The sequence below is a fragment of the Poecilia formosa genome, unplaced genomic scaffold, assembly GCF_000485575.1.
Source record: "Poecilia formosa unplaced genomic scaffold, Poecilia_formosa-5.1.2 Scaffold40, whole genome shotgun sequence".
Lineage (NCBI taxonomy): Eukaryota > Metazoa > Chordata > Actinopteri > Cyprinodontiformes > Poeciliidae > Poecilia > Poecilia formosa.
The window spans coordinates 2,091,926-2,118,327 of record NW_006799979.1 but is presented as its reverse complement, the minus strand read 5'-3'; the positions used below and the strand labels follow the sequence as shown (position 1 = coordinate 2,118,327).

The 26,402-nt window shown below is 39.8% G+C and overlaps 3 protein-coding genes across 5 annotated transcripts in view; 1 reads left to right on the top strand and 2 right to left on the bottom strand.

The window, feature by feature from the left end:
* cfap36 (cilia and flagella associated protein 36) overlaps window positions 1–12,351 on the top strand; it is a 13,591-nt gene extending 1,240 nt beyond the window's left edge. Inside the window, exons 4-10 of one of the 2 annotated variants that reach the window (XM_007551173.2) lie at window positions 4,764–4,878; window positions 4,973–5,060; window positions 7,861–8,027; window positions 8,741–8,922; window positions 9,157–9,321; window positions 9,935–10,018; window positions 10,396–12,351. In XM_007551173.2, coding sequence (XP_007551235.1) covers window positions 4,764–4,878; window positions 4,973–5,060; window positions 7,861–8,027; window positions 8,741–8,922; window positions 9,157–9,321; window positions 9,935–10,018; window positions 10,396–10,479 — 885 coding nt within the window. In that variant the 3' untranslated portion in view covers window positions 10,480–12,351. The remainder of the gene's footprint in view (window positions 1–4,763; window positions 4,879–4,972; window positions 5,061–7,860; window positions 8,028–8,740; window positions 8,923–9,156; window positions 9,322–9,934; window positions 10,019–10,395) is intronic. The other variant, XM_007551174.2, reaches the window with a different exon arrangement.
* pnpt1 (polyribonucleotide nucleotidyltransferase 1) overlaps window positions 1,756–26,402 on the bottom strand; it is a 29,182-nt gene continuing 4,535 nt past the window's right edge. The window contains exons 15-30 of one of the 2 annotated variants that reach the window (XR_001661972.1): window positions 26,061–26,097; window positions 25,892–25,958; window positions 25,697–25,786; window positions 25,533–25,586; window positions 25,117–25,226; window positions 24,947–25,018; window positions 24,800–24,863; window positions 24,630–24,713; window positions 24,444–24,527; window positions 23,851–23,957; window positions 23,648–23,703; window positions 22,800–22,878; window positions 22,664–22,711; window positions 22,244–22,585; window positions 2,773–2,778; window positions 1,756–1,766 (exon numbers count right to left, since the gene is read on the bottom strand). Coding sequence is in view for 1 of the 2 variants with exons in the window: in XM_007551171.2 (XP_007551233.1) it covers window positions 22,430–22,585; window positions 22,664–22,711; window positions 22,800–22,878; window positions 23,648–23,703; window positions 23,851–23,957; window positions 24,444–24,527; window positions 24,630–24,713; window positions 24,800–24,863; window positions 24,947–25,018; window positions 25,117–25,226; window positions 25,533–25,586; window positions 25,697–25,786; window positions 25,892–25,958; window positions 26,061–26,097 (1,108 nt within the window). In the remaining variant the exon portion in view is untranslated. Of the gene's footprint in view, window positions 1,767–2,772; window positions 2,779–21,927; window positions 22,586–22,663; window positions 22,712–22,799; window positions 22,879–23,647; window positions 23,704–23,850; window positions 23,958–24,443; window positions 24,528–24,629; window positions 24,714–24,799; window positions 24,864–24,946; window positions 25,019–25,116; window positions 25,227–25,532; window positions 25,587–25,696; window positions 25,787–25,891; window positions 25,959–26,060; window positions 26,098–26,402 lie in introns of those variants that run through there. The other variant, XM_007551171.2, reaches the window with a different exon arrangement.
* Window positions 13,057–20,943, bottom strand: ppp4r3b (protein phosphatase 4, regulatory subunit 3B). The gene is made up of 16 exons (XM_007551172.2): window positions 20,497–20,943; window positions 19,939–19,994; window positions 19,698–19,796; window positions 18,735–19,358; window positions 17,781–17,858; window positions 17,550–17,666; window positions 16,940–17,056; window positions 16,466–16,597; window positions 16,091–16,193; window positions 15,961–16,002; window positions 15,654–15,812; window positions 15,377–15,546; window positions 15,150–15,289; window positions 14,207–14,352; window positions 13,981–14,117; window positions 13,057–13,864 (listed from the first exon to the last, which is right to left on the bottom strand). Exons 1-16 carry the CDS (start codon window positions 20,636–20,638, stop codon window positions 13,757–13,759), a joined length of 2,370 nt encoding a protein of 789 aa, XP_007551234.1. The 5' UTR covers window positions 20,639–20,943; the 3' UTR covers window positions 13,057–13,756.

Here is a 26,402-nt window from a genome sequence, read left to right as displayed (position 1 = left end):
AAATTCTAGAAGGAATCATTTATCAGATAAAAAAAAAACCCAGTTAAAATCAGACATTTACAAGCTATTGAAAACAAAACTGTTTCCTGTTTTAGATCAGGCAGAATTACAAAAAATTATTTCTTTTTTATAAATGCCAGAATAAAGAGAAAGACATTTTTATATTCAACTCTCTTCAGAGTCAAACTTTTACATGCAACCTTGGCATTTGGCCGAATTGCCCTTACAGCTGTGTAACTTGGGTTCAATATTTTGGGGATATTTCCAGGATCATCTTAGAATAGTTTGCTGGAATTTTGGTCCATTCAAATCTTCTGTGGGGGTGAGGTGAGAGCTTTGTTTTGCCCTCTCCAACATTGACTCTGTTGTCGTCAAGCTACTTTGTAACTAATTTAGTGGTACGCTTATGTCGTTTGTGCTCAATTTTTAACTTTCTTAGTGATGTCTTGATATGCAGGGTTAATATTTCTTTGTAATTTTCTTTTCTCGTGATTACATGTGATCTGTGAAGTGCACCAATCCCTCCTGCAGCGACACATCCACACAAAATGACGGTGCAGTCCCTGCGCTTTGCACTTTGGATAATGTTCTCAAGTTTGCAAGCTTACCCACTTTTTCCTCCAAATACGATATTTTGATTTTTAGTTTCATTACATGTCTACAAAATCAAAGTGTGTCTTCCTCACACGTGAGACTCGATTCATTGAAGACGATAACACTCTTAGACACTTCAGCCAGCGTCTATATATTTATAGAATAAAAGAGCTATCTATATATGCTTGCAAATAATAGTTTCAAACAGACAAAATTGGCACATTCAGAAATGTAGAAATTGCACCCCAGGATGAACCAGGTCCATCGTTCTTTTCCTAATATTTTACTTGATTTCATTGCATTTTCTCATGATGTCACACAGAGAAGCAGTGCGTTTGAGATGTTGCCTTACATTACGTCCCTCCAGTTGACTCTCATACTCCATTCATCTCAACTGTTCTAAATTAACCAAGCAGAAGTTTACAAAGCCATGGCATAATCACCTGTGCTTTCCCTTTTTTTTTAAAGACACAGTAATTACCACGTGTTAACTTCAAAAACCGAAGAAAGCAATAAAATGTTATCTCTCGTTATTCTGCTATAAACCAGCAAAAAGTTAGTCTGATTTAATTTCAGTGAGGAAACAAAGCATTTTTTTTTTCCAACAGTGTGTGTAAATATCTGCTTTTAATCGCAAGCTGATTTGTTTTGCGATTTTTACTTTTGTCCTGAATTTGTGGCTCTTCCAAACCATTTCAACACTAAAATTAGGTCCTTCTTTCCTTTTGTAAACAAACATGTTTTCAGCAGTGGTTTGTCGACATCAGATTAAACCTCTGAAGGTGAATTGTGGAAATGATCTATTTGTTCCTTTATCCATTCATACTGGTTTTGATAAAGGCACTTCTAACGGCAACATAAAGTTGCTTCCAAATATCTGGCCTGCATTGGCGTTGCCTCCAAATGTTTAGCTTGTAGTGCAGTTTGCAGAGAAATATAGACCCTATATGCAACAAAACACCCTGTTTAAATCATGTTTAAATTTCACTTAAGCTCCATTTTACCAAACAGTTTTTATAGGATAACATTAACATCTAATCACTAATTAGAAGAAATACATAAATAGATCTTAAAACAGGTTATTTTTTTGTCCTGGATTTGAGTCAATTGGAACTCGTTGATGCTGATCACCATTCAGACGCCATATTAAGATTCCTCTTATTTTGCTCCTACTGACAATGTTTCCACGTTGGGTACTTTGCTAAAATACTTGGCTACGGCTGGCATGTTTACTTGTAGATCATTTGTCTTATAAATTTGGCACTTTTCTTTAATTTTTGTACTTTTAAAGTTTAGATACCTACAGCTGTGGGTATCTAAATCTAAGCAGCAGCGCATACAGTCTCTGTGAATGTCATTGTAATGGGTGAATAACTGCGAGTCTGTCCGGTTGTTGGAGGTTTCTCTTCATTAGCTTTCTGTGAAGTTATGCAGAAGGCTGTTAGAGGCCAGTGCCTGTGATCGGGTGTGTAGCAGCAGAGAAACCTTTAAACCATGCTGGACAGTGGGCCCTGGAGTCTGGGGTTCAGGAAAAACTGCATTAAAATTTGATTTGGTAGTCAAGGAGTGTGACATGGCTGTGCTAGATGAGCAGTGATTAAGTCTGGGATTTATTTGCTGTCCCCGGGTTATTCAAATCTCATTAATTACCTCAAAGGTAAACGGTTACTGCCTGCAAATACAATCACTTTGGCATAAAAAGCAAAGATTTATTAGTGGTGGAAGCTGGGGTTGATGTAGGCAGAAAAGTATTTACGATATTTGTCAAAAAAAAAAAAAAGTTTTGTGCTTTTATTTAGAATTACAAGTTGATGACGGTTCCTCATGAGTATCTCGGCTCCCTGGCAAATAAAGCACAGTCAAAGACTGAGATAAAATCACTGAACACAGTACTTAAAGACGTACCGGTATTTAAATTGCATCTATGTCTACAGTCTAATATTTAGTGGCTGTACTGTGACTTTAATAAATGTGAGAATTCATTTTTAATTTGGATGCAATTCTGCTGCTCCTCAAACTTCCTCGATTGCAACAGAATTGTCACATGCACCATGCATTGCAAGGCATATACCGTAAATGAAGAGGCTCATTAGTCAGAAGATCCAATTGCACTGAATGACTTTGCCAAAGGACTTTGCCAAACTGCTGCCTAGATGTAGGATTGGCTCCTAATAGAACAGGAAGCTAGAGTATAAGATTAGCTGTAAGCATCGCAGTGTTTGAAAACATAGCCGAGTATATGTGGGGATTATTTACGGTACAGTGAGTGCAACCCTATCTGATACCTTGTTCATAAAGGCTGTAGTCGGTTGAATTCTTTAACAGAGTTTGTTTTGTGATATCCTTATCAAGATTTTTTTTGTTGTTGTCTTAGACACCACCTGGAACAGAAATGAATGTTCTAGGTATTGATTTGGGTTTGCTTAGTTTGTTTTCCAAGTTTTTTAGATACCCCTATATAATTTTTGGTGCGACATTATTGAGAAAAGCACGATTCCAAATAAGATGATGGACTATTAGGTTTGTTGTAAATAAAAAACAAACAAAAAAAAAGACAAAAACCTCATAGATTTTGAGATTCATTTCACAAATTTTCAAGAAATACATTGGATATACGCTAATGTAGAAAAGAAACAATTTGTCATAATTAGATGCTTAACTTTACAATATTAAAAACTATGATGTTCTCTGACATTGTATAGTTCAATACATTTGAACTATTAAAGTTGTCAGAAAAAGCTCAGAAGCTAAATCAGACATTTGGGACAAAAAATAGAGGACTGCTGTTGTGTTGAAGATGTGCATCTGGGTATTTCCCAAGTGGTGAATCCAGGCTCTTTTCCTGTATCAGAGTCATCTCTCATGTGCAGACATGTTGTAGCTTCTCCCTCACTGCCTCGGGTGTGTGTGTGTGTGTGTGTGTGTGTGTGTGTGTGTGTGTGTGTGTGTGTGTGTATTCTGGATCCCGTTTGCGGCGTTCATGGAGAGTCTGCGTCCTGGAGATGTTCTGATTCAACACAAGAGCTTAGATGTACCACTTATATTTTGGGGAAAATATCCAGATGTACATCTCATAGATTGGCCACTTAGATAAACCTCTGGTAATAACAATATATATGCCTTCAACTGTTGAAAAATGTAAAAAAAAAATCATAGACATCATAGAATATCCAAGTCTTTCCTTGTAAATATGTGAAACTAATCTGAAAATTTCTGAGTTTCATAGGGAAGATGTACTCCTCCCTAGTTAACTTGTTTATTTTTTACTGTATCTAAAATGACCCCTAGTAGTCCTTGTACAGATAAGTCTATGAATGAAGTTATTTTTTATGTCATCGACACATCTGCCCTTTCTCTTTTGCCCCCTAAACCAACGTAATAATTGCGTGAGCTGACTCACTCAACAGTTTGAGTCAGCTGAGTCATTTATATTGTTAAGGGTTTTCTTCTTTTGCTGAATTGTTTCAATTCAGCCACAATGAACAGTTTCTGGGGGTGAACATGGCATGTCAGTCAGATTTAAGCTCAGAGTTTGACTAGGCCAGCCTTCATTTTGTTTGCTTACTTAATCAGTTCCTATTTTTTGAGCAGTGCAAAAGCTTCATATCCAAGTCAGCTTAAATGGTAAATGGCCTGTACTTCAGAAATGTCCAATTTTGGAAAAAACAACAACAACAAAAAAAAGCCTCAAGAGCCATCAAAATATTTTTTGGGAAAATGCAAGACATTCCTCTGCGGGTTCTTTTTTCTTTTTTGGTCAGCAGCGGGGGGGGTTTCACCATGGATGCAGGTTTTGTCCAATTCCTTTCTTATTGTTGAATCAGGAACACGGCGTTTAACTGAGGCCAGGATGTTTTGTGTTTTAAGATTGCGTAACGTGCTTCATGTTGTCAAGCAGATTCTATTTAAGTGATCTCACGATTCAAAAAGTCTGACAGTAATCAAGTTTAATTACTCACTAGTGATATTAGACCAAAATGTTGTGGTTGATGAATGTTAATTCTTGATTTAACAGGGTGAGAGATGTTGTTGCACTCTGAGTCTGAAACATTTAAGTGTAACACACTCGGATGTACTTATTCTACCCTTTACAGCAGCGTCCTTGCCGTGTGTTTGTTCGTTTTAAATAAGTTTGTATTTCTGTTTTTTGCTTGTTTTGTTTTTTCCAGGACATGTTCCAGCCGGTTCTGGCTACGGACGACTTCCAGGTGTTTCGCTCGCTGATGGTTCAGAAGAACATGGAGCTGCAGCTCCAGGCCCTCAGAGTCATTAAAGAAAAAAACGGTACGCGGAAGAAACGAACACAAAACGCAGTTTTTCTGCCTGTCCAAGCAGGCGTTTTCATTGTGTGAATTCTGCAAATGAAATCTGTGTGTAGGGGCCCTACCAGAGTGTCTGACCGATGGGGTTGACGTGATGACCGAGTTGGAGCAGCAAGAGATGAAAATCCTGGAGGAAGTCCTCAAGTACGTCCCCTCTGTTTATTTTTCGCTCACTTGTTATGTTCTGTTTCAAAAACGCTGATATGCAGGTAGGTTCCTCTTTTCCCATTCCCATCTTATCAATTATTTAGGACCAACAATGAGGCTACGTGGTCGATGTAGCCCATAAACCCGTTTTTGCTGACCTGTCAGTGTCTTCTGACATCATGCATTCAGTCCCTGTAGTAATAAAAGGAAGACAACAGCTCCTTTCTGAGAGCATTTTAAATGAAGCAATTAATATAACACGTATGCTTTAAAACTGTGGCACAAAGGTGAAGAACATGCAAACTCTACACTGATTCAGCAGGATTATTCTAACCACCACACCAACATGGAGACCGGTGTCAGTCTCTGAGTTGGACGTGATTATTACTAGAGTTAAGGCTGATTTTCTGCAAGCAGAAGCAAGGCCCAAAAGTAACACCGACTTTTTCCAGGTTTGCCTAAATCTAGAACTTGGTTTCTTTCAAATACTGAAAAGCATTCACACCCCGTAAAGTTCTTCCTCATTTGCAAAAAAAAAGACTTCATCATATTTTACCGGGATTTTATCTGATACATTGACACTGCACAGCGAATAATTGTGTGGAGGATGGAAAATGATGCATGATTTTTGAAAATGTTTTATAACTAAAAATGTGTCAAGTATGGCATGTATTTGGAGTAATACCACCTGGTTCAATACCTGGAACCACTTTATTTATTTATTTATTTATTTATTTATTTGACTAAAGTAACAAACAGTAATACCTGGGAATTTATAACGCTGTAGGTCTCCACCAGCTTTGCCCAGGTAGAGACTGAATGTTTTGAAAAATACCCAAAGCACAGTCAGATCAGATGGAGAGAATTTGTGAACCTCAGTTTTCATGTTTTGCACCAGCTTCCCTGTCACTGCTGAGAGAAAAACAAAAATCCCCACATAATCATGTCGGCCGTCATCTAACCAGGTCACAATCGTAGAAGCTTGCCTTTTCTTGTGGGAATCTGCCAACAGAACTTTATTCTTGCCGCTCTTCCGTAAAGACTAGATTTGTGATCAGCTATAGTTGACAACATATTCCCCACCTGAGCTGTAGATTTCTGCAGCTCCCCTGGAGTAATTGGCTTCTTCTCTGACCAATGTCCTCATAATTATGCTCTAGTTTGTGTTGGTTTGCCACAGAAAATCTCCATAAACTACACTGAGGTTGTGGTTATGTTCTGACAGGATATTTATTAATAAGCTCTGACAGAGGTGCAGCCTCTCACACTACTTTTGTTTACTATGCATTTCTTGTCTGTATGCGCCGACCGGGCATCTTGAAGCTCCTCTCTCCCAGCTCTCTAATGGGATTTTGCCAGCGACAGCCAGGCCAAATAAAACACAGCAAATCCAATAGGAATGCGGCTAAGCTCATTAGCTTTCAGCTAATTTAGGGTATCAGAATTGCAAGTTAGAACGCGATGAGGACATTTTCATCCCCTTTGTCTCGCTCTGCTACATCGGCTACCTCCAGCCTGGCTCCCTTCCTTTTCTAGGTCGTTACAAAAAGATCTGGGAACATTTCAGTCTGGAAAGCTTGTCCAGTGTCGAGTTTTAAGAGCAACAGAGGAATCACAGAAAATGTCAGGCTTTTCGAATTTCTCGAAAGAGCTTTGACTGATGAAACACTTTATAACTAAACAGTTTGTCCAACGCTGAATTTAGGTGACACTGAGTCTCAAAGCATCCAGGTTAGGATGTCCTCGGTCTGGTTCAGCAGGTTACAAACGCCTAACAGGATTTCTGACAGGGAGCCGTCCCGGTAACTACGTCTCACTCTTTCCTCTCTGCAAAAATGTGTGGCAGAAGCCCGATTGCAGTATGTGCACGCCGTGGGTTAAATGGATTAGCTTGAAGTAGCACAAATATTTCACGAGCAAAAGATTGTAGAAGAAATCCATCGACGAGGTGCAAGTGCAACTCGAGAAATTGAAATAGTATATCAGTAAAAGTTACAGTTTTTCATCGGGAAATCTGGATTGCACCCTTTGCGTTCCCCTTATGTCAGCAGTTATTTTAAGAGAGCTTCGACAAAAAATGATAGTGATGAATGTTGCGTGTCTTATGGAGTTATACTTTGACATTGGTTTTACAGAAAGGAAATACTTGATCTTTTAACACACCAGCAGCAGCAGAACTTTGATACAATTGTGCAAAAGGCTGAATCTGCAAAAGACTGAGCTGCTCACGCCAGATCTTGATACGTCCATGGAAGCTTCTTTCTCATTTAAACGACTTTTGAGACGTTCTTGTGGTAAATTTGTGTCTTTATTCTGCTAATATTATGATTGTTTTCCCGTAAATCAACAAAAAAATCTTGCAGCCTGGCCCCAAATACTCTTCTGTGCAACTCACAGAAGGGCTAATGAAGAGCACTTTTTAAAAATAGTTTCTGTCATTTGTAATTAGATTTTTTTTAGAAAAGAATCAGAGAAAGAAAATTGACTAAAATCGGATCTAGTGCGAAAAAAATCAGATTTAATTTTGAAGCCTTTTCGCCCAACCCCGGTCCAAGAAGTTTGATCCTCGCCTCTGCTACAGTAGCGTATTTATGATCTACTGAAGAGGGTGTAGCAAATCAAACAACTACTGAAGATCCTCCAATTGACTCCAAACTGCGCTGAAATATCCTGGAGTTGTTACATCAACTATTTCACGAGTGCCAAGTAAAAGCTTATGAACAGATGCTGCCGTAAGAGTCGACTGCGCCTCTGTTCCAGTGCTAGACCCGTTTTCTCCTGCTACCGTGTTTTTTAGGAAGTCAAAGGAGGAGTACGATGAAGAGATGTCCAGGAGGCTGCTATCAGAGAAGAAGACCGGCTTCACTTCCAGAAGGTCCTCAGATAAACCAAACACAGAAGGCGATGAGGCTCGAGAGGCCACGTTGACGTCCAAACTGAGCAACTCTTCCAAACGCACACCAGGTAAAGCAGAGACTCCCAAAAGCATTAAGCATAGGAAAAGGTTGTGGTAAAAACATGAGCAGCTCGACATCGCTAACCAGATCCCGTAAAGAAATACAATCGCTCTGAGGCGCTCCGTTCTGTCTTTGATAAGTCCAAGAGCTACAGATTTTAAGACGTAACTGATCCAAGTTATTCCGAGTCCTGGAAAAGCAGCGGCTGTAGTCCACAAACCAAAAGTCCGAAGCCAGTTTCTGCATTGTGTCGTTTCTTTATTTGTGCGACCTACAGATAATGACTCGACTGCTATTCAAACAAAACGGTTCACTGGACTGTACAGAATTTTACAAAAAAAAAAGAGAGAGTATTTTAAAGTTCAGGAATTTGTGTAGAAAACTCGGATCGTCTTATGTTGCCTTATTCCAAATAGGGAATGCTGATGAAAATCGGCGTTTCAACAAAGCAACGACTCTAAAAACACCAAAATCCCAGGACCTCGATCCAACAGAACTCCTTTGGGTTGACATGAAACATTAATTCTGTGAGGAAAACAAACAAGAGAAACGGAGAAATGTTTGCATATCTGTTCACAGGTGTCAGAAGTAAAAAAAAAAAAATAGGGTGGAGTTTCCTCCAGCGAGAGACAATAAAGCAGCTTCTTCTTCCATTGTACGTTAGAAGGTGTTCCTGAAGATAACACAGCTCCCGTTGGTCGTTGTACATCCTCTGTGCAGACTCTGGCAGTAGCAGCATCCAGCCCAGAGTGCTGCCAGCCGTGCGAACTCCCACAAAATCCAGCAAGTCTTCCAACGCCAACAGCCGTCAAACCGCGGAGCAGAGCGACAGCAGGGAGGCTGCGGCCGAGGCCTACCTGGAGGAGGCACACCGGGAAGCGGGTTTCTCCAAGCCATACACGGTGAGTCTGAGCCCGGTGTAAAGACTTACACCGCCTGATGATTTCTCTCTTCGTTAGACGTTTAGCACACATCAAAAACATTTCCAAAACCCACCTCACGAGGATTTCCGCAGGCCGTAGAGCCAGCGGTGAACTCCCCCCTACCAGAACGTGACATGATTTCCACTGTTTTAATTTTCGTTTCCCCAAACGATTGTGCTAACTCCAGATTCTTGGACTTAAAACTGTCTGCAGGAGCTGCTGCCGTCACAGCAGGAGCAGCTCCAGCAAAGGGCAGCGTATCTGCGTCAGCAGCGGGACAAGCTGCACGCCCTGAAGAAAGAACAGCAGAAAATCAGACAGACGGCCGCCCTGGAGGAGCCACCAGCCAGCCCTACACCAGCACCAACCGCCAACTCGGTAAGTACAGCCTTCCGTCTTTCCAAATGAATAACTTTAAGCTCTCACTTAAAGTATTAGGTTTGTTAGAATTTGCCAAATTACTTGTGTTTGCTAAAAGCCAGAAAACCCAGCAAGAGCATTTTTTAAGAGGTTGTTTTGTGACTTTCTTTGTATATCGTGTTTAAGCTTAATTTGAGCAGGAAGATCATTCAGCTTGACATGATTTATTTGGATTGTTTCAATTTAATGAATATTTCTAATCCCCGATGGCTCTATGACTTACTGATTTGTGCAATTGAAATAAGGTTTATCTTATATATTTGCATTAAACAAAGTCATTACGATTGGGGGACGTTTTGTTTTGTGTGCGTGTTTGTGTGAGCAAAACATGTCAAAACAAAAATTTCCTTATGTTTTAGTTTGAAAAAGTAACTTGAAAATGCTTGAAAAGTGTTTGAATTTTACTGTGGGAAAGGTGTACGCACCCTGCACCATGTTTTAAGTTCTCAGCTCACCATTGATTTTCAGTGACTTTCCTCCTTTCTTTTTACTCCCGACATTTTTTTCCATTTCATTTTCATTCTTTAATTCCTTCTTGCTGTGTGTGATCTCGTGCGCTCTGGTCCGTCAGGAGGCAGAGGGAGAGCCCCAGATGAACGGGGCCGGCTCCCCTCCTCCTCCATTACAACACTCGACTAACTCCGCCAAACAGAAGGTGATCCATCAGCTCCCTGATGTGAACACAGTCGGTGCCTTGCAAATGTTTTCACACCTCCGAACTTTCAGCAAATCCATTGGGGAAGGGAACTTTGCCATGTGACAAAGTATGTGGAAAAGTTAGAGGTGTGAACACCGTTTGAAAGCACAGTAAACTTAGTGTTTACCACTAGTGTTACCGTGGTTTTGTTTTCTCCCACATAGACGAAACTTTAGGTGTTGAAACCTAATCTTTTGGAAAGAGATTATTCTAGTTAATTCAAAGATGCACATGCTAGCTTAGAAGCTAGCGCGCGTTCATTCTGTTAACATTCGGGCCGAAGCTGTTGCTCAGCATCACTGACCTCTTCTGCCTGTTCTGACCTCTTCACACAGGAGATTTCTGCTGAGGAAAAGAAGAAGCTCCAGAAGAGAAAACATCTGGCTGACAAGCTGAAGGAGGAAGTCATCAAGAAATAATAAGTCGATGCGTATGCAATAAGTTATCCAGTCTCATCCCTGTTCTCGAACACACAGAACACTAATTAACTTTATACAGCACCTGATTTTTTTTTCAAAGGAAAGTAGAAAATTGACTATTCTTTTTGCTGAAGTGATGCTTCTGACTTTTTCACTAAGGAACTTTATGATTAACTAAACAGCCAATCTCCTGCAGCAGTATGCTACTGAATGACATACTTAGCTTTTGTCCAAAATCACTCCCTAGTACGAAGTGTCAGTTTGTCGTTATGTTTGAATCCAGTTTCCAGAAACCTACATACATTGGGATATTAGTTCTTGATTTGTAAATACCTCCAGAGCTGCAACAATTAACTCATAATCATTTGTTTTCCCACAAAAATGCTGCTGAAATCACAGCTGAATATTCTTCAGATTTGAGGTAAAATATATATTTATTTATATATTACTGCGACTGATAAGATACATAAGATAGCGGCTTAAAGATATTACTCAAATTATGTTCTAAAGTTAAGTGTTTTAGCTTAAAAATTACATTTTATAGCTGAGTGGGAGCGAGTTAAGGCACCGTCATGGGGGTGCAAATGTGCAAAGAAGGCGGTGATGGCGCCTTAGGTAAGGTACAGATGGCCAAATGAAGTCACTGAGATAAAAGTATATGTGCATAAATATTTCAGTACTTCAAAAAGTGAACCTCCTATAGAATAATTACAGTGATACATTTAAATATTTTTTCTCATTTTGACGATCCCAGCTTATGGAAATCCACTCATTTCATTATGTTCATTTTTTTTAAAAATGTACTTTCTGAATTAGCTCAAAAATCTTGTTTTGTAGCAGTGATTGGGAGTTGAGGCGCAAGCTTGAAAATGGAGAACAAAGTTTGTGTCAGTTACGTAAAATGGAAACTACCCATGCGATGGTTTATCAATGCTGACAGTGCTAGCTTGCGCATGTTTGGCTTTTCACACCGTTTCCATTAGCAAAGGGAAGCTTCCTCCGTTCACACGGTTGATCCTTACATTAGTCAAGAGTTCATGAGATTAACACTAATCACATATTCCTAAAGGGGCCAAGAAGGTGATGTGGTTCCTTCACACGAGTTGCAGTATTTATCCTCAAAGCAATCAGCAGTTTTCACTTCAAGCATGTATGATGCACCGGTTTGTGTTTGTATGTATGTGTTCTACATGCTTGTTTTAATAAATCACATTTTGTAGAAACAACTTGAACTCCGGGCTATAGAAATAACAGTAAAGGTCAAAGGTGGCTCGGTCATACGTTGCCTCTTAAGCTGTTGTAAGCTCGTAGAAAGGCGTCACTTGTTAATCACAAATTAGCATCTATTTACAACCGGATGCACTGATCATATTGTCAACGAGTGATGCTAAACCCAGGCTGGAGAGAAAAGAATGAAACCATATTAAAAAAAGAAAAAATAAATAAATAAATCACAAATTCAATGTCAGGATCACATTTAATTTCAAAACTTATCAAATAAATTCATACAAATGTTAAGAATGGATAGTGGTACTAAATGCACTTGGTACAAATTGACTCAGCAGAATCAGTCTTTGTTGGGTGACGCCGACAGAAAGGAGCAATAAGCCAGTTCCCCGCTCAGGTCCAGACGTTTCACTCGCTTTGACCCCACAGCTTTCGTTCTCCGACAGTTTCGAATCCCTTCATCTGACGTTGTGCGTTTTGACCGTGTAAAACACGACATTAAAAAGCTACACTGCCTCAACCGCAGGAGGGGCGTGAAGGGGGTCAAATCAGGTCTTAATCAGAACTAAAGAAATGGCTCACCCGTTCTTACATCAAATCATTGCAGCACGTTTCCTTCAACTTATTTAACTGCATGAAGGGGGAGGAGGGGGGGGGGAAACATATGTAGAGAAAAGTTACTTTTAGTCGCCTGGTAACCAACTCTGCACCTGAGATCTGTCTGAAAGTCGAATTTCTCGCCCTCGTTTCAGGTCGGACTCGGGTAAAACCAAAACCAGAGCCGATCCATCCGGTTGCAGATCGCCGAACTCAAAAGTGACAAAAAAAAAAAAAAAAAAAAGATCGCCGAACTCAAAAGTGACAAAAAAAAAAAAAAAAAGCTGTACCCCCAAACATCCTCAAAACGTTGGCCACAAACGTGACTTTGCCACAGTTATGTCGAATCCTTAAAACTGACATGTTGAACTTTTTCCAGAGTTTACACTGAATCAAATGAAATCGCCTAAAAAAAAAAAAAAAAAAAAAGGTGATCAGTGATCCCCCATCATTTTTTGTGCTGTGAAAAAAAAAAAAAAGACTAAAAATCAGGTGGGCTTCTTCCTCCTCTTTCAAAACCACGCCGAGGAAGAGGGGTGAAATGTTTAGAAAGGGCAAAGAAACATATGTACAGTACTTTAACAAACTCGTGAAATGCAACACTCCTGGCTAACACAATCCCGCAAAATATTGTGTTAAAGTTCTGTGTTCTGTGCGCCTCGCCACCAAAACGGATGCCATGGCTTTTTTAACGTTCGAGTCCTGCTCTACTGGAGCTAAGCCTTCAATGACCTCCCCCCCCCCTTCATTTAATGTTTCTACGCTGCCTGAATCCCTCTGAATCTGACCGGGTGGCACACAATCAGCTCCAGCCAGTCAAATCTGAGGGCTAGTCCCGCTAGCCTGGGCGGCCGGCTGAACAGTTTGTACGCTGGCTGGTCGGGTTTTTGGCTTCTTCTTGCCTCACTGGTTCGATTTGGAGATGGATGTAGAGGCTTTCTGGCTGTTGCAGCAACAGAAATACAAAGGGAACAAAAAAAACAAAACAAACAAACAAACAACCCCACCCCCCAAAAAAACCAGTGTCTGAAATGGTGTTGCCATGTCATGTTTTGACAGTTGATTGAAGAAAAGGGAAAAAACCGTGGTAAAAAAGAAATGGAAGAAGAGATTTGGATTTCCCAAACAGGGTTATATGTTTAATAAAAAATGTGGGGAGAAGGGGGAGAAGTAAAAAAAAAAAAAAAAAGAAAGAAAGAAAAAGACAGCCTATGGAAATAGACTGCAATCTGTCTTTCCAGAGAAGCTCTCCACCTCCTTCCAGAGAGGGACAAGGAGCAGAGTTCAGGACTGAGGAAAGGCGGGAGGCTCGTCTGGCTCGGTGCAACGCCTCTGAGAGACCAGAGGGTGGCGCGAGAAGGCCGAGGACCAATGAGACGGCCAGGGGAAAGAGGAAATGGGAGGGATTCCACGTCCTCCGCCATGGCCGAACCAGAGAGAGCTATTATAAGCCTTAAGAGCTCAGACGGGGTCGCTTTCTCGGAGACTGCTCCTCCTCCTCCTCATCTTCCTCCTCTTCATCCTCATCGTCAGGGTAGTCCACCAATCCGACAAGAGCAGTCTAAAAGGAAAACAGAGAAAACACTGAAAGTTCCTACATGCTTGAAATAAATTAAGAAAGAGGCATTTACATTTTTTTTTTAATGGCAGTAATACACGCTTGTGACGTTTGGTTACCTTAACAACAGGAGTGGCAGGAAGAGCAACTGTTTTGACAGACGAAGACGAGCTGTTGCTTGACGTGACGGCTGGCGAGGCGGGTGGGATGGCGGCAGACTTGCCATTGTTGGCACCATTGGCTCCGTTGGCGGCTCCTGCGGCGACAGAGGGCGACCACGTCGTGATTCAGGAGTTCAATGCAAAAGTTTTCGGAGCGTCAAACATTCGCAGCTGAACAGATTACCTTTTTTGGCTTCCATGAACTTTTCGTAGCTGTCGGAAAAATCATCGTCCATCCTCCTCTCCACCGCTTCGCCGTCTTCGTCGTCGTCATCGTCATTGAACCACAACTCTTCGTCCTCGTCCATAGACCGCGCGTCTCTACGATACCTGATGATAACAGGTATTGTAGATCACATTTAATTTCAAAACTTATCAAATAAAGTTTGATAACTTTCTCAATCAAAGTCATGATTGAGAATGGAGAATACTAATAGTTGCCAACAACCTGAAGGGATAGTACAGGGTTTTTAAAACTGGGATTCTATAAATAACCACATACATGGTGCCTTTAAAAAAAAATACAAATCTTTCAAAGTCTTGCGCCTACCTGTAACTAGCAGCTAATATACCCTTGCTAGCAACCTACTGTTTTTGCTTCCATCATGAGAACAAAGCCTGGTTCACAGTTTTTGCTGCACTTGATTGTTATGCATCAAGCTCCCCCAAACATTCCTTATATTGTTTTTTTTTTTTTTGCTTTAAATTTCATTCAGGGTGAAATTAAGATGATCTTAAAAAGTCTTAAATTTGACTTTCTGAAACCTGCAGATATCCTGAAGCAGCTTTCAGAAAGTCAAATTTCTTACATGCAGTAATTAAATGTCTTAGTATCTTTATTTGATCAAAGTCCAGATATTTGTGACCTGGAAACTGAGGCCAACAGCCAGTCAAAGAAGCTGCCAAGACCATCCAAAAACACTTATGTAAGCTTAAATAAACTGATATGTTGTTGAATGCAGAAGTCTCTTTTGCTCTTGGACAAACGCTTTTGGATTTCACCAAAAGTCATCTACTGGAGGTAAGACATTTACTGTTTGTACCTTTTATCAGAAACTCACCACACAAATCCTAATCCGTCCCTTAAAGAAAACAACTACATCAATAATTTTACAGTCTTCACTGACCTGTTGAGTTTCTGACTCTGCCGGTCCTTTTCCTGCTCATATCGGCCTTTCAGGCCCTTGAAAGTCTGAACGTACTCGATGGATTCAAGTGCTTTGTAGAAATTATCTACGATGTGAGCTATGAGAGATTTGATGTCCTCCTGTGGAGAGGAGAAAAAAAATTTGAAACTTTCTGAGAAGTCAAGGGACATATTTTTAATCTGGGTAGGAATTTAACGTTTACGTACCACTTTGATGAACTCGAAGAGCTCGATGATGGCCGAGTTGAGGAGGTTGTATCGGGTGCCGTTGTCCAGCAGGGCATTGATGACGGGTTCAAACAGGTTCCCTTTGATGATGTAGCGATTGTAGTACTCGTCTTTCAGTCCAATGATTCTCCGCATGAAGCGCAGCGCACCTTCGCCAAAGAAAAACCATCATGTTTCAAGTGAAGCCCTATAACTAGAACTGTAAGATTTTTTGGGGGGGGAAGAGCAACATAAAGGTTTGTAGGTTTGGACTTACAAAGAGCAAGGAAGGTGTGTTTTGAGTTCATGAGCACCAGCACTCTCCTGAGCAGATCTTTGTTCATAATGTAGGTCTTGATATGATAGGTGTGATGCTCCACACAGAAGGTGAGCAGCTCCAGGATCAGTGCGAGCAGTTGAGCCGTTTGGAAGTTGTCTGCAAAAAAACAAACAAACAAACAAAAAAGGCTCTAATCAGAACATTTCAAACGCGCAACAAAAATACTTTTTTGCGGGGCAAATTAATTTTCAACTGGATCCCATAGCTGACCAATGGTTGTTCAATTAAATTAAACTGGACCCACCTGGACAAACTGGGTTAATCTTTGCAGATCCTTCTGGATGATCTGGAAGGCGATGGCAATCAATATTTAAAAAAAAACCTTCTGTAATGTAACATTATGATTATGCTTTGCACTGAGGGACCAGGTTTACCTTTTGAGTTTTTGTCATGTGCAGTGTTGGCCAGAAGAGGAGCAGTCAGGACATGCATGCAGTACTTGTAAAAGAAACTCAGGAATTCCGTCTTCTCCGTTTTCTGAAAGAAGTTGGTGAAAGTGGAATTGGTGTTAAACAACAAACAGTTCCTCCATTGAGGATTAAAGGTGGTACACAAAATGCAATGACTCTGTGCTCTCCTATTTACGTTTGAGGTTGTAATGCGACAAAATGTGAAAATGTTAAAGCACTGAGAATAGTTTCGCAAGGCTCTTTACAAGGTTAACTTTGAACAATCTTAAACAGCTCTTTGAAGTCTGGGCGTCATTTTTCTTTTGATAACCGGCAGATATGTGAACTGGCTTTACTTACATTGGTGGAAGCCAGCATATTTTCAGGGTCAATGAGAGTCCTGAGCAGACCCATAAGCTGGACGGCCCCTCCCAACTCTGGATCAGAGTCACAAATCATCTGCTTGATCACAACATTAATCAGGAGAACGTCCTAAAATAGAAGCACAAAACCAACCAGACAGACATGGAGAAGATGCATTCATTAAAAAAGAGGAATATATTAAAACAAGTTCAGCAAGTTTGATTGTATCTATGCTGAGTGAATATTACATCCCCTCAGTTTTTTTTAAAAATTATTATTATTATTATTTTGTGTTGATTTACGCTTTGCATCTCAGATTGTCGGACTGTACAACACTTCCACACTAGTCGCCGCAGAGCTACAAACCAACCTTGAGACACGCACACACACACCACATATCACAAACATATCACAGAAACTAATATGCGACGCTTAACATTACACTTTCGAGACAAGAACGTTTCTGCTCACATCTTCGGTTTGCTGTGGTTCCTGCATGACAAACTCCCTGACCATCGACGGGCTGAACTCCACCAGGTACGAGAATATGTCAATAGCTGCTGCTCGCACCTGCAAGTCATCCATTCCCTACAGAAAAGCAAACATGTTGGAAAACAATATTGTAGAATAAGAGCAAGACGACAACGCACAAAAACACGTCAATTCAGATGAATATTTTCCATTGGGTGTCAGATCTTTTATCTTCTCTTTGAAGAAATACAAACTGCAGATTTTACAGTTCAGTATATACGCTGCACATAATTATAATTCATGGTAAACTCAAACATGCGAGATTTGCACACATTTGTGCTTTTTTTTCTCTTTAAATTAGAACATCACCTGAAAGTTAATTTATATCAATAATTCAATTTAAGAAGTAACATAAATTCTGCCTAAACTGAAATATCTCAAGCATTTATTTCTGTTATTGTTGATTTTAGCCTGAACAAAAAAATGTTGATAGAAAACTGTTCCTTAAAATATGATCAGTTCCAGTGCAATGGATCAAGAATGTTTGTTTTTTGTACAGATTTGCTGAAATAAATATTTCAATTACATTCACAGAAATGCAACAACATACCATGACTATTTCAAGAGCGGGTAAAATCCCTAGATTTGCCAGAGTTTTATAGAAGGCATCCCTGTTTTGTGGCTGCAATGTTTGCGAAAAAGCACAGAATTCCTTGACAAAGTTCACCTACAGAGTGGAAGAGGGGGGGGGGGAAAAAACAAACATTTTTAAAATTTTCCAAACAGAACGGACTTTTAAACATTACTTCAAACCGTTTTTGAGTCTTACTAAGCGACTTACCAATTCTCTTCTTTTACTTTCTTCTGTGGCTTCATCTGTAAGCTGTGCAAAGACCTCAGTGAGGAACTTCTCATCCTCCTGCGACAACAGTGAGACGTACGTTAGAAACAAAGACACCTACCAAAGTAAGAAGACTTGGAGATAAACTCAAGCAATGGTGAAAGAAGAGAACCCAATCCTGACATTTATTGGCGCTTACCATGATGGTTATCTCTAGAAATGTTTCCATTCACCTGTGTAAGAACAGTTGGAAAGAACTAACAGAAAATTTATATATTCCTTTAACGTTAATTTGCTTCTGCGCATTACTTTGGCATGGCGAGTACACTTGGTCGTCTCTCAGACGTTGAGATTTTGCTTCAACACAAAGACCAGAAATCTCAGATGAACATGTTTTAATTTTAAGCCAGACGACGTGACAGGCAGAAACTTAAACATTTTCTCAAAACAGAGAAAATCTGAACAGATAAGGTCAGAAAAACAGAGAATACACAAACATTTGAGGAAATTTAAGAAAACACAATTATTATAATAAAAAAAGTTGAATCGTACAAATTAGTTGAGAACCAGGAAGCGTTAAAATGCATCTCAACCCATTTGTTCTGTATGCTTCCCCGCTAACTTTGATTTCTTGCTACAGAGCAAATTTTGACATACAAAACTTCATTTGCAAAATAATAAATAATTATTACAGGTATATAATTTCATGTTCATTAATATTTTTAAATGCCATCATAAAACTTGCTTCTATCATTTTTTTTAATTATTTGACAAAAGGGAAGAAAGAGCATCATAAACGAGACAACACTGAAGAACATTCAATCTAAAAATTACACTGGATCATCAAAATTAAATGTACAAATAGAAAATCCCATCAAATAATGTAAACTTTCTCAAAAGGCATCCACTTGTCACTTTTCCTCATACTGTAAGTAAACCCGCTTTTGTCCTTACCTGCAACATACTGACAATTTCCACTTTGTTGAAGAAGATGAAGGAGGTGAGGGTGGACAGGAAGTTCTCTTCAAACACTGATGGCGTGGGCAGGATTATGTCCTGGATGTACTGAACTCTGTAGGTCTGGTGGATTTTCTGCCGCAACTCCGAGTCTGTGATGGGAATCACCTCCTTAAACTTCGCCGTCTTGGTCAGAAACTCACGATGCCGCTTCGGCTGCACCAGCGCCGGATCGTACTCCAGACAACCCACCACGTCCATGATGCAGTCGTCCGAGAACATCACCTCAAACAGGGCCGCTTTGTTGAGGAACAAGACGCCGCGCACGATCTCGTAGAGGTGGTGCAGGCCTTCCCGGTTGTCCAGGTCCTCGCACACTCTGAATAGGCCCAGGAGTTTCTTGATGTAGCCCTCGCTCATCAGCGCCAGGGCGAGTTTCTCCCTCCGGATGGGCGAGGACAAGACGGAGGTGACCAGGTCGGCGATTTCTTCGAGCCGGGCTAACTCGCAGGGCGGCAGCTCGACTAGGTGGGTCGTCTCTGGGATCTCTTCAAAGTGGTCTTCTTCGGACTCATCGATGGGGTCCTGGGTGATGTCCAGAGCAGGGTCCTTGCCTTGAACCTGGGCGACAAATGTTTGACAAATCATTAAATGAATGAGTAAGCAAGTACAACGTTTTGTAATTATCTATAATCATATGTAATTATGGCCATTTCAGTAGCAACACCGAAAAAGGGGTTCAGATCATTTATACAACTTTTACGGCAGTTTGAGATGTAACAATTTTTTATAATAAATTACCTCAAAATGTTTAATTAAGGAGATAAATCGGCGTGCAACCGTAAGTACAAAATATTTTGTTTATAGGTACAAAAATGGACAGGGATGTGACCATTGACTGTAAATGAGCCAAATTGTGAATTGACCCTGAGCTCAAAACATCTGTTTGTTAGATAATACCTGACAAATCTTCTCCCAGATCTCATCACAGCCGGCCTTTTCCTGGAAACTTAAGGCAAGGTCATAATTATCTGCTTCTGACCAGACAATCAGTGTGTCCTGGAAGCGAGATAAAGAAACACGCAGTTTTACTCAAAGATCCGCATCTGATTCACATAAATTAGTAGCTTTCATAATAGATAAAGAGACACAACTGGATTGAGCTCAAAGAGTGAGGTCAGCTCACTGAAAATTTTTTTACCTGTTGTTTCTGATATGCGGTATTCGGACTTATCTTCGACTCCAACAATAATGAACCTAAAAGAGTGAGAAAGGTGATTTATTAAAGCGACGGTGACGTGTTCAAAGTAAGATAGGCAACTCTATTGTAAATTATATGCCTAAGCAATTAGGGCATTTAAATAAGACTTGAGAAAAAAAAATCCAAAAGGCAACATTCGCAGAAAACTCGTCATAAAATTAAGTAAGATTTATTTGTATAATCTCTCCTCGAACAAATGTGGTTAGCCTATTATGATAACTTTGTACGTGTAAAGCGAGACTTCGAGCCCCCCCCCCCTACCCGTGTTACTATAAAGGTGTCTGTTATTCAAATAAATAATGGAAACCGAATAATCCTTAAACACTGTTTTAGATTAAAACAACATAAACCCTTTTAATTGCCAAAGACAGTTGGCTTTATAGAACATAGCCTCATAAAAACAAGTAATCATCAACTGAAAGCCCCGAGTCCGAACAAGCAGTAGATAGCATGCTAAAGCTAGGTAACGTAACGCGGCTATGCTAACGAGGAACTCACCGTCAGATTCGGCTCGAACTAATAACGAAATTCCCTTCAGTCGTTCCACAAATGTGGACGAAACGTGTCCGGTGCCCCGGTCATCCCATTGTCGGTCTTCGTTCAGGGTGTACACTTTCACCCGCCGCCGAGTGTCCGACATGGTTAACCGAGTCTGAGCTAACAGGCTATCAGCTCGCCCTGTCTAGTGTTTTCCTCGACCTGTTAACTTTTTTCCCACCTGCATGTTATAAAACATGCACGTCTAATGAAAGTTTACGGCAGCAGTTATATAATTTTTTTTTGCCTAGTTCATAAACATATTACGTCTACCACATAAAGGGTTTAAGCAGAAGGCCTGCTAATAAAACAGTAAAATTCAAAGAAAGCACAACAACTCTAACGGCCTCCTCGCTAACGTCCACAGACCGCCATCTTGTAATCCGATCTTCGTAGATGTCAATCAAACTGCCGTCGGATGGGCGGAGCTTTGCTCCCCTACAAGGGCTGCATGAGTTCGCCACCTGCAGGGAAAGAAAAGAATCGCAGCAACATCCATCCAGAGAAGTTCATATATTCATATAATTTCAACATTGTGTCCATAAGACACATGTTGCAAAGGATACCTGTATATTTTAGGGTACTGAACAAGTTCAATATGCTAAATCCACATTTTTCCTGATCGTGAAAAGGCTTATTTTAAAAACGACATTAACAAATTATCACGTTTCAGCATGTGGCCTTTATCAGTCGTGCCAGAAAACAAACAAAAATGTTAATATTAAAGTTTCCTTGAATGAATGAATGAATGAATGAATGAATAAATAAATAAATAGTAAACATTTGTGAGATATTCCAGATACAAATAATAATAATAAAAAAAACTGCATAAAGACTGTAATATGGATGTACAGACTAATGACAAAGTGATAGATGCAATTTCATTGCCTCCCCTAATCAAATCTGGAAAATTTTTGCAATCAAATTCCATACTTTTCCACCTCTTCAGTTAGCACCTGAGCCTTCATGTTTCTTATTTTTGTATTGAAGGATTTGGCATTACAACTTCTGGATTTTATTTTTTTTGTATTGCAAATTACCACTAGTGTTTCACCTGAAAGTGAAGCCTTTTTTATGTTTCCTTGTTATTCTGAGTGGGTTTAAGCTATTTTGTATTACATAAGATTCTTATTTAATATGTAACCTTCAACGTGCAGAATAACAGAAGTGACAGTTTTTTTGTGCGTCTTTCTCTGGCACTCACTTTTTGTGCTCTACGTTAATTTCAGTTTATTTTCTTGTAATGTAATACATTTTTATTATAATGTATTTCTTAGCACTATTTTATGCATTAACACAATTTGTGTTTGAATATATCTCCCTTTTTTTCTAGAAAGGTACTATTTTATTAAACTCGATAAAATACAAATAAATAAGAAACCACAGCAAATATACCATAAAAGAACCCGACATTCCTTTATTTACAGATCACTCACAAACTATAAACATAACACAAGACAAATGTCTTGTCTATGTTTTCCGCATTATTGTGTCCATATTTTGATCCCGGCAGTCTGTCGGTGCACATTTAGATATTAAATATGGAGCTCCAAATCAAAAAGAGCCAGTACTGTAACTCAGGTGTGAGTAATAAAAGCAGAGTTGATCTGCGATGTGAACAGATCTCAAAGTCGTTTCATGCACTGAGACGACGTAAAAACAGATCAGTACCACGACAACAGCTACTTTTCTCTCTCACTTTGTGCACACTGCCACCAGGTTGCTTGTTTCGTCAAACGACATCCCTGTCATCTTCACGCCCTGCAGCTCCGTCTGCTTTTTCAGTTCACAAAAACATCTCCCTCTGGCAGCCTTCTCCGTTAAGTCTTTGCCCTAAAGACATCGCCGCAGCGTGAATCCCTTCTCGTCAGACAAAGCCTGCTGTGGCACCCGGTCATGAATCGCTGTTGTCCCTGTGGACGCTGCTGGCGCCCATGGAGATGCTCTGCTTCTCACTCAGCGTCTTGACAACGGTTGCCGCGGGGGAGTGAAGCACCTTCCGAGACAGCCTCATTCTTCCGTCTGTTGGATCGCGACCAAAGTACTTCACCTGTCATTATGACAAATTAAACATTATATTGCAGTAAGAGAATGAAATCAAGAAACAACCAGCTTTATGAACACCTACCTGTAACTCCTGTCCCACCTCTAAGCCCAAAGCACTGGGATGTTTAATCTAAAACAAGGGGGAAAAAAACACACCAATTAATTTACAATCTGTTCTTAAGCCTTCATTAAACTTAAACAGATGCAAATGTACTGACTCGTTTGTGGTCCAACTGGGAATTGTGCAGTAGGACGGGAGTCATGTTAGGATAAAGTTTCACCATAACACCGACGTCCCTACAGAGGAAAGGAAAAGCCATTAGTATTGTACCCATTATATAATAATTCAGGAGCTGCAGTGCACCGTAAAAGTGCACCTGCTGTTACTGCCACTCTAGTAACAGCAGGGTTCCTCACAAAATGGGAAATACAAGAGAACATGACTTTCAAGATGGCGGTGCCGAATTTTATTGACACAATGCAACAGCCACTCACGTAAACTTGCCGACATCTGCACTCAAGGCAATAATTTAAGTTTAAAACAACTGGAATTGTATATTCCCAAAAGCGTTCACTCGTCTCCCCTCACATCGCTAACACCTTATTTCCCACTACACAGAGTTTAATATGAATTTGGCCAACCCTTTTTATATATAAAACATTAGCAATACATTAAAAGATGCAAAAAACCATTTTTTTTTTTAAACAAGAAAAATATTTTATTACCTTTATTACTTTATTGAATTTGAACAAGGTGAAGCTAAAACTGTGCCACTTGAAGAGTTTAGGGTAAAACATATTTACAGACAATGGTGTTTTTAATTTAAATGCAAATGTATATATATTTTGAATATTCTGAATATGTTTTATTTTTTGGGGTTTTTTTTCAGCAAATGGCCTTTTGAGTCTGTACAATCCAGTTAACGATTAATCGATGACTAAAGTAGTTGACAACTATTTCAATGAGTTTATATTGAGAAATTAAAAAGTTTTAACATATTTCTACCAGTGCTGCCTTAGCAAAGCTGCTAACGTCTATTATAACTGTACTGCAGTGTTTCCATACCTTATTTCTGAGATTGTGGCAGTGTAGATAGCTCCAAACTCCAGCTGCTGTTCTTGCTGCCAAACAAAGACACAAATGCCAACATTTGCTTCATAAATCAATAGAAAGCCATAACTCTATAAATGTTCAAGTCGGAATGGCTAAGTTCAGGAAGGTGACAGATCCAGCCAGAGGATCTGTTGTGAAACCAGGCGAGGACTCACGTCGTCTTTGCAGATCTCTTTGATGAAGTCTTGGGCTTCGTTCATCGCTCCTGGTGTCGGGGCGAACACAGAAAAAGTCTCCTCGTCCACCTGGCTTATTGTAACACCTTGACGGGTGTCGGCGAGGGGAAAGAAAATGTATGCCATTTATATTCTGCTAAAAGTCTGTAGTGATTCAATATACTTTTTAAAAGTTTATTTCCCCCTGAACCTCTCCACATTGGGACACATTACAATCACAAACTTCTGTGCATTTTATCTGGATTGGATCCAAATGTGGAGGATGAGCCTCAGCTGCTCTTCTGATATTACCCTGTATTCAGCTCTATCAATGTTCAATGTAAATGAATACAAATGCATGTCACACATTCACATTTTCAAATTATATTAAAAAAAAACAAGCAAACAAAAAAAAAACATGTTTCATTTTATTTCAACTTCAATCATGCTCTACAATGTGCGGCTCTATTACAAGAAACTCGGTTAAAATGCACTCTAATCTGCTATTCTAACAAAACTGAAATGAAAGAAAACTTTTGTGAGGCTCTGTATTCCTACATCTTCCAGACACGACCTCATTACTAGAATAATACCTGTCTGAGCCTGAAGTCTGCGAAGGTTATATCCTCCCGGACCAACAAAGCGAGCTCTCCTAGACACAGGCACCTGCACATTTTCTGAGGCAAAAAAAAACAAAAAACAGAACAACGAAACATAAGTCTAACACACCAACAAACTTATTTTAACAGGTTCCAAACCGCCTGATTTTTCTAACCTACCGACAACAGGTCCGTTCTCCTTCCTCTTCTCTCTGGGTTTTGCTATACATTTGTTCATAATGCCCAATATTTCCCTCTTTGCCACTGAAACAGAAGAACATTCAATCAAAAACGGTGTTACGTTTATATTTTAGTAAAGTAATCTTGAGTTTCTATAGGGACTTGTATACCTGTGGCCTGCTGAATCGCCTCCATGACCACCTTTAGAGGTAAACCTGGAATCTTCACATCAGCCTTGAAGAAAAACAAAGGAAATGAACTTAAATGACCATGGAGACGTTTATTGCTACCAGCTGCCAGGTCTTAAAACGCAGCACCTGTAAAGCAGTGATGCCTTTGTTTGTTCCTGCCAGCTTGAAGTCCATGTCTCCTAGATAGTCCTCTATTCCCTGTTCAGAAGGGCATAAATGGCAAATATTCAACATTTTTTTGAAATTATTTCATTAGCAGATCTTTTTTCAAAACTCAATTAAGCAGAAAATTGTACCAGAATATCCGTCAGCAATCTGTAGTCTTCCATCTCGGTTGGTTTCTCCGGGTTCGCCTTGGAGATGAGACCGATGGCGACACCTGCCACCGCAGAGGAGATGGGAACACCTGGTGACACAAATATGGACATAAATTAGCAAAGAATCTCTCAGTGAAAAGTAACCAGACCATCAATTAGTTCTCCATGTTTTAGCATTGACTTCATGAATTCGGATGAAAATTATCGTTATCCTCACTCCTGCAAATCTTTGACATATTTATCAATTGAAGTTTTATCAAAAGGCATCATCGTACTTCAGATGAGTGCTCTGTGAACTGAGTGATGCATAAAATTGGCATGAATTTTTGTTAAGATATTTATGATTAAACTCTAAATGAAATTTACTACTAAACAGAGCTGAGAGCTTCTTGTACCCGAGTCCATGAGAGCCAGGCTGCCTCCACATGCCGAAGCCATCGAAGACGATCCTGAAAGGAGATTAAAACCAAAAAATCGGAGTCATGGGAAATCTAGTACTGTTTGTTTTTGGGGTTTTTTAAACTGTGTCGCAGTTTCCAGAATGCATCATAGCGCTAACCGTTTGACTCCAGCACTTCAGCTGTGACCCTGATGGTGAAAGGGAAATCTTTAGGAATGACGGGCCTCAGAGCCTTCTCAGCGAGAGCGCCTGCAAACACACAAAACGAGAAATTTAATGGCAATACAGTACTGGGACGGAGTCTGTGGCTGATGCACATCAACGTGTTGCCATTTTTTGTTTTCTTTCACGAACCGTGTCCGAGTTCTCTCCTGTTGAGTCCTCCCACCTTTCCGGTCTCATTCGTTGCATAAGGAGGGAACTGAAATCAGACGAAATGGATTTTAAAATTAAAGCAGAAAAGAAAAAAAAAAAAGCTCCCGTATTTCTCCCAATGAACAAATAAATGAGTATTTTTACTCACTTCATAATGAAGCATGAAGTTTTTGTCTTTGATGCCACTGCAGAACAAAGCCAGAAAAGAAAGATTTATTACAGTTTCATTTTAACCTGCTTGATTATTTACACAGGAGATCATTCTTACAGCTGACTTTGTAGACAGGTCAAAAACAAACTGAAGTCTAAAGGACTTTGCTCATTGTCTGAATTCAAATTATACAATTTTTTATGAATATAAACTTTACCTGCATTGCCCCCAAGAATAGACATACCGTACTTTACATCATATGTACATAATATAGTGTAAAAATGCTAAACAGGGCATTTACATAAACCAGAAAAGTCTGACTCCATTAAAAGAGGCTTA

What these genes read in the sequence shown, in the direction of transcription:
- ppp4r3b (XM_007551172.2), bottom strand. Translation starts at nt 20,638, where the DNA reads ATGTCGGACACTCGGCGGCGGGTGAAAGTGTACACCCTGAACGAAGAC. An exon ending in AAATTGTCAGTATGTTGCAG is followed by an intron (nt 17,859 to 18,734) that starts GTAAGGACAAAA and finishes CTGTTGTCGCAG; the next exon opens with GAGGATGAGAAGTTCCTCAC. An exon ending in AACCACAGCAAACCGAAGAT is followed by an intron (nt 16,598 to 16,939) that starts GTGAGCAGAAAC and finishes CTTCTATTTTAG; the next exon opens with GACGTTCTCCTGATTAATGT.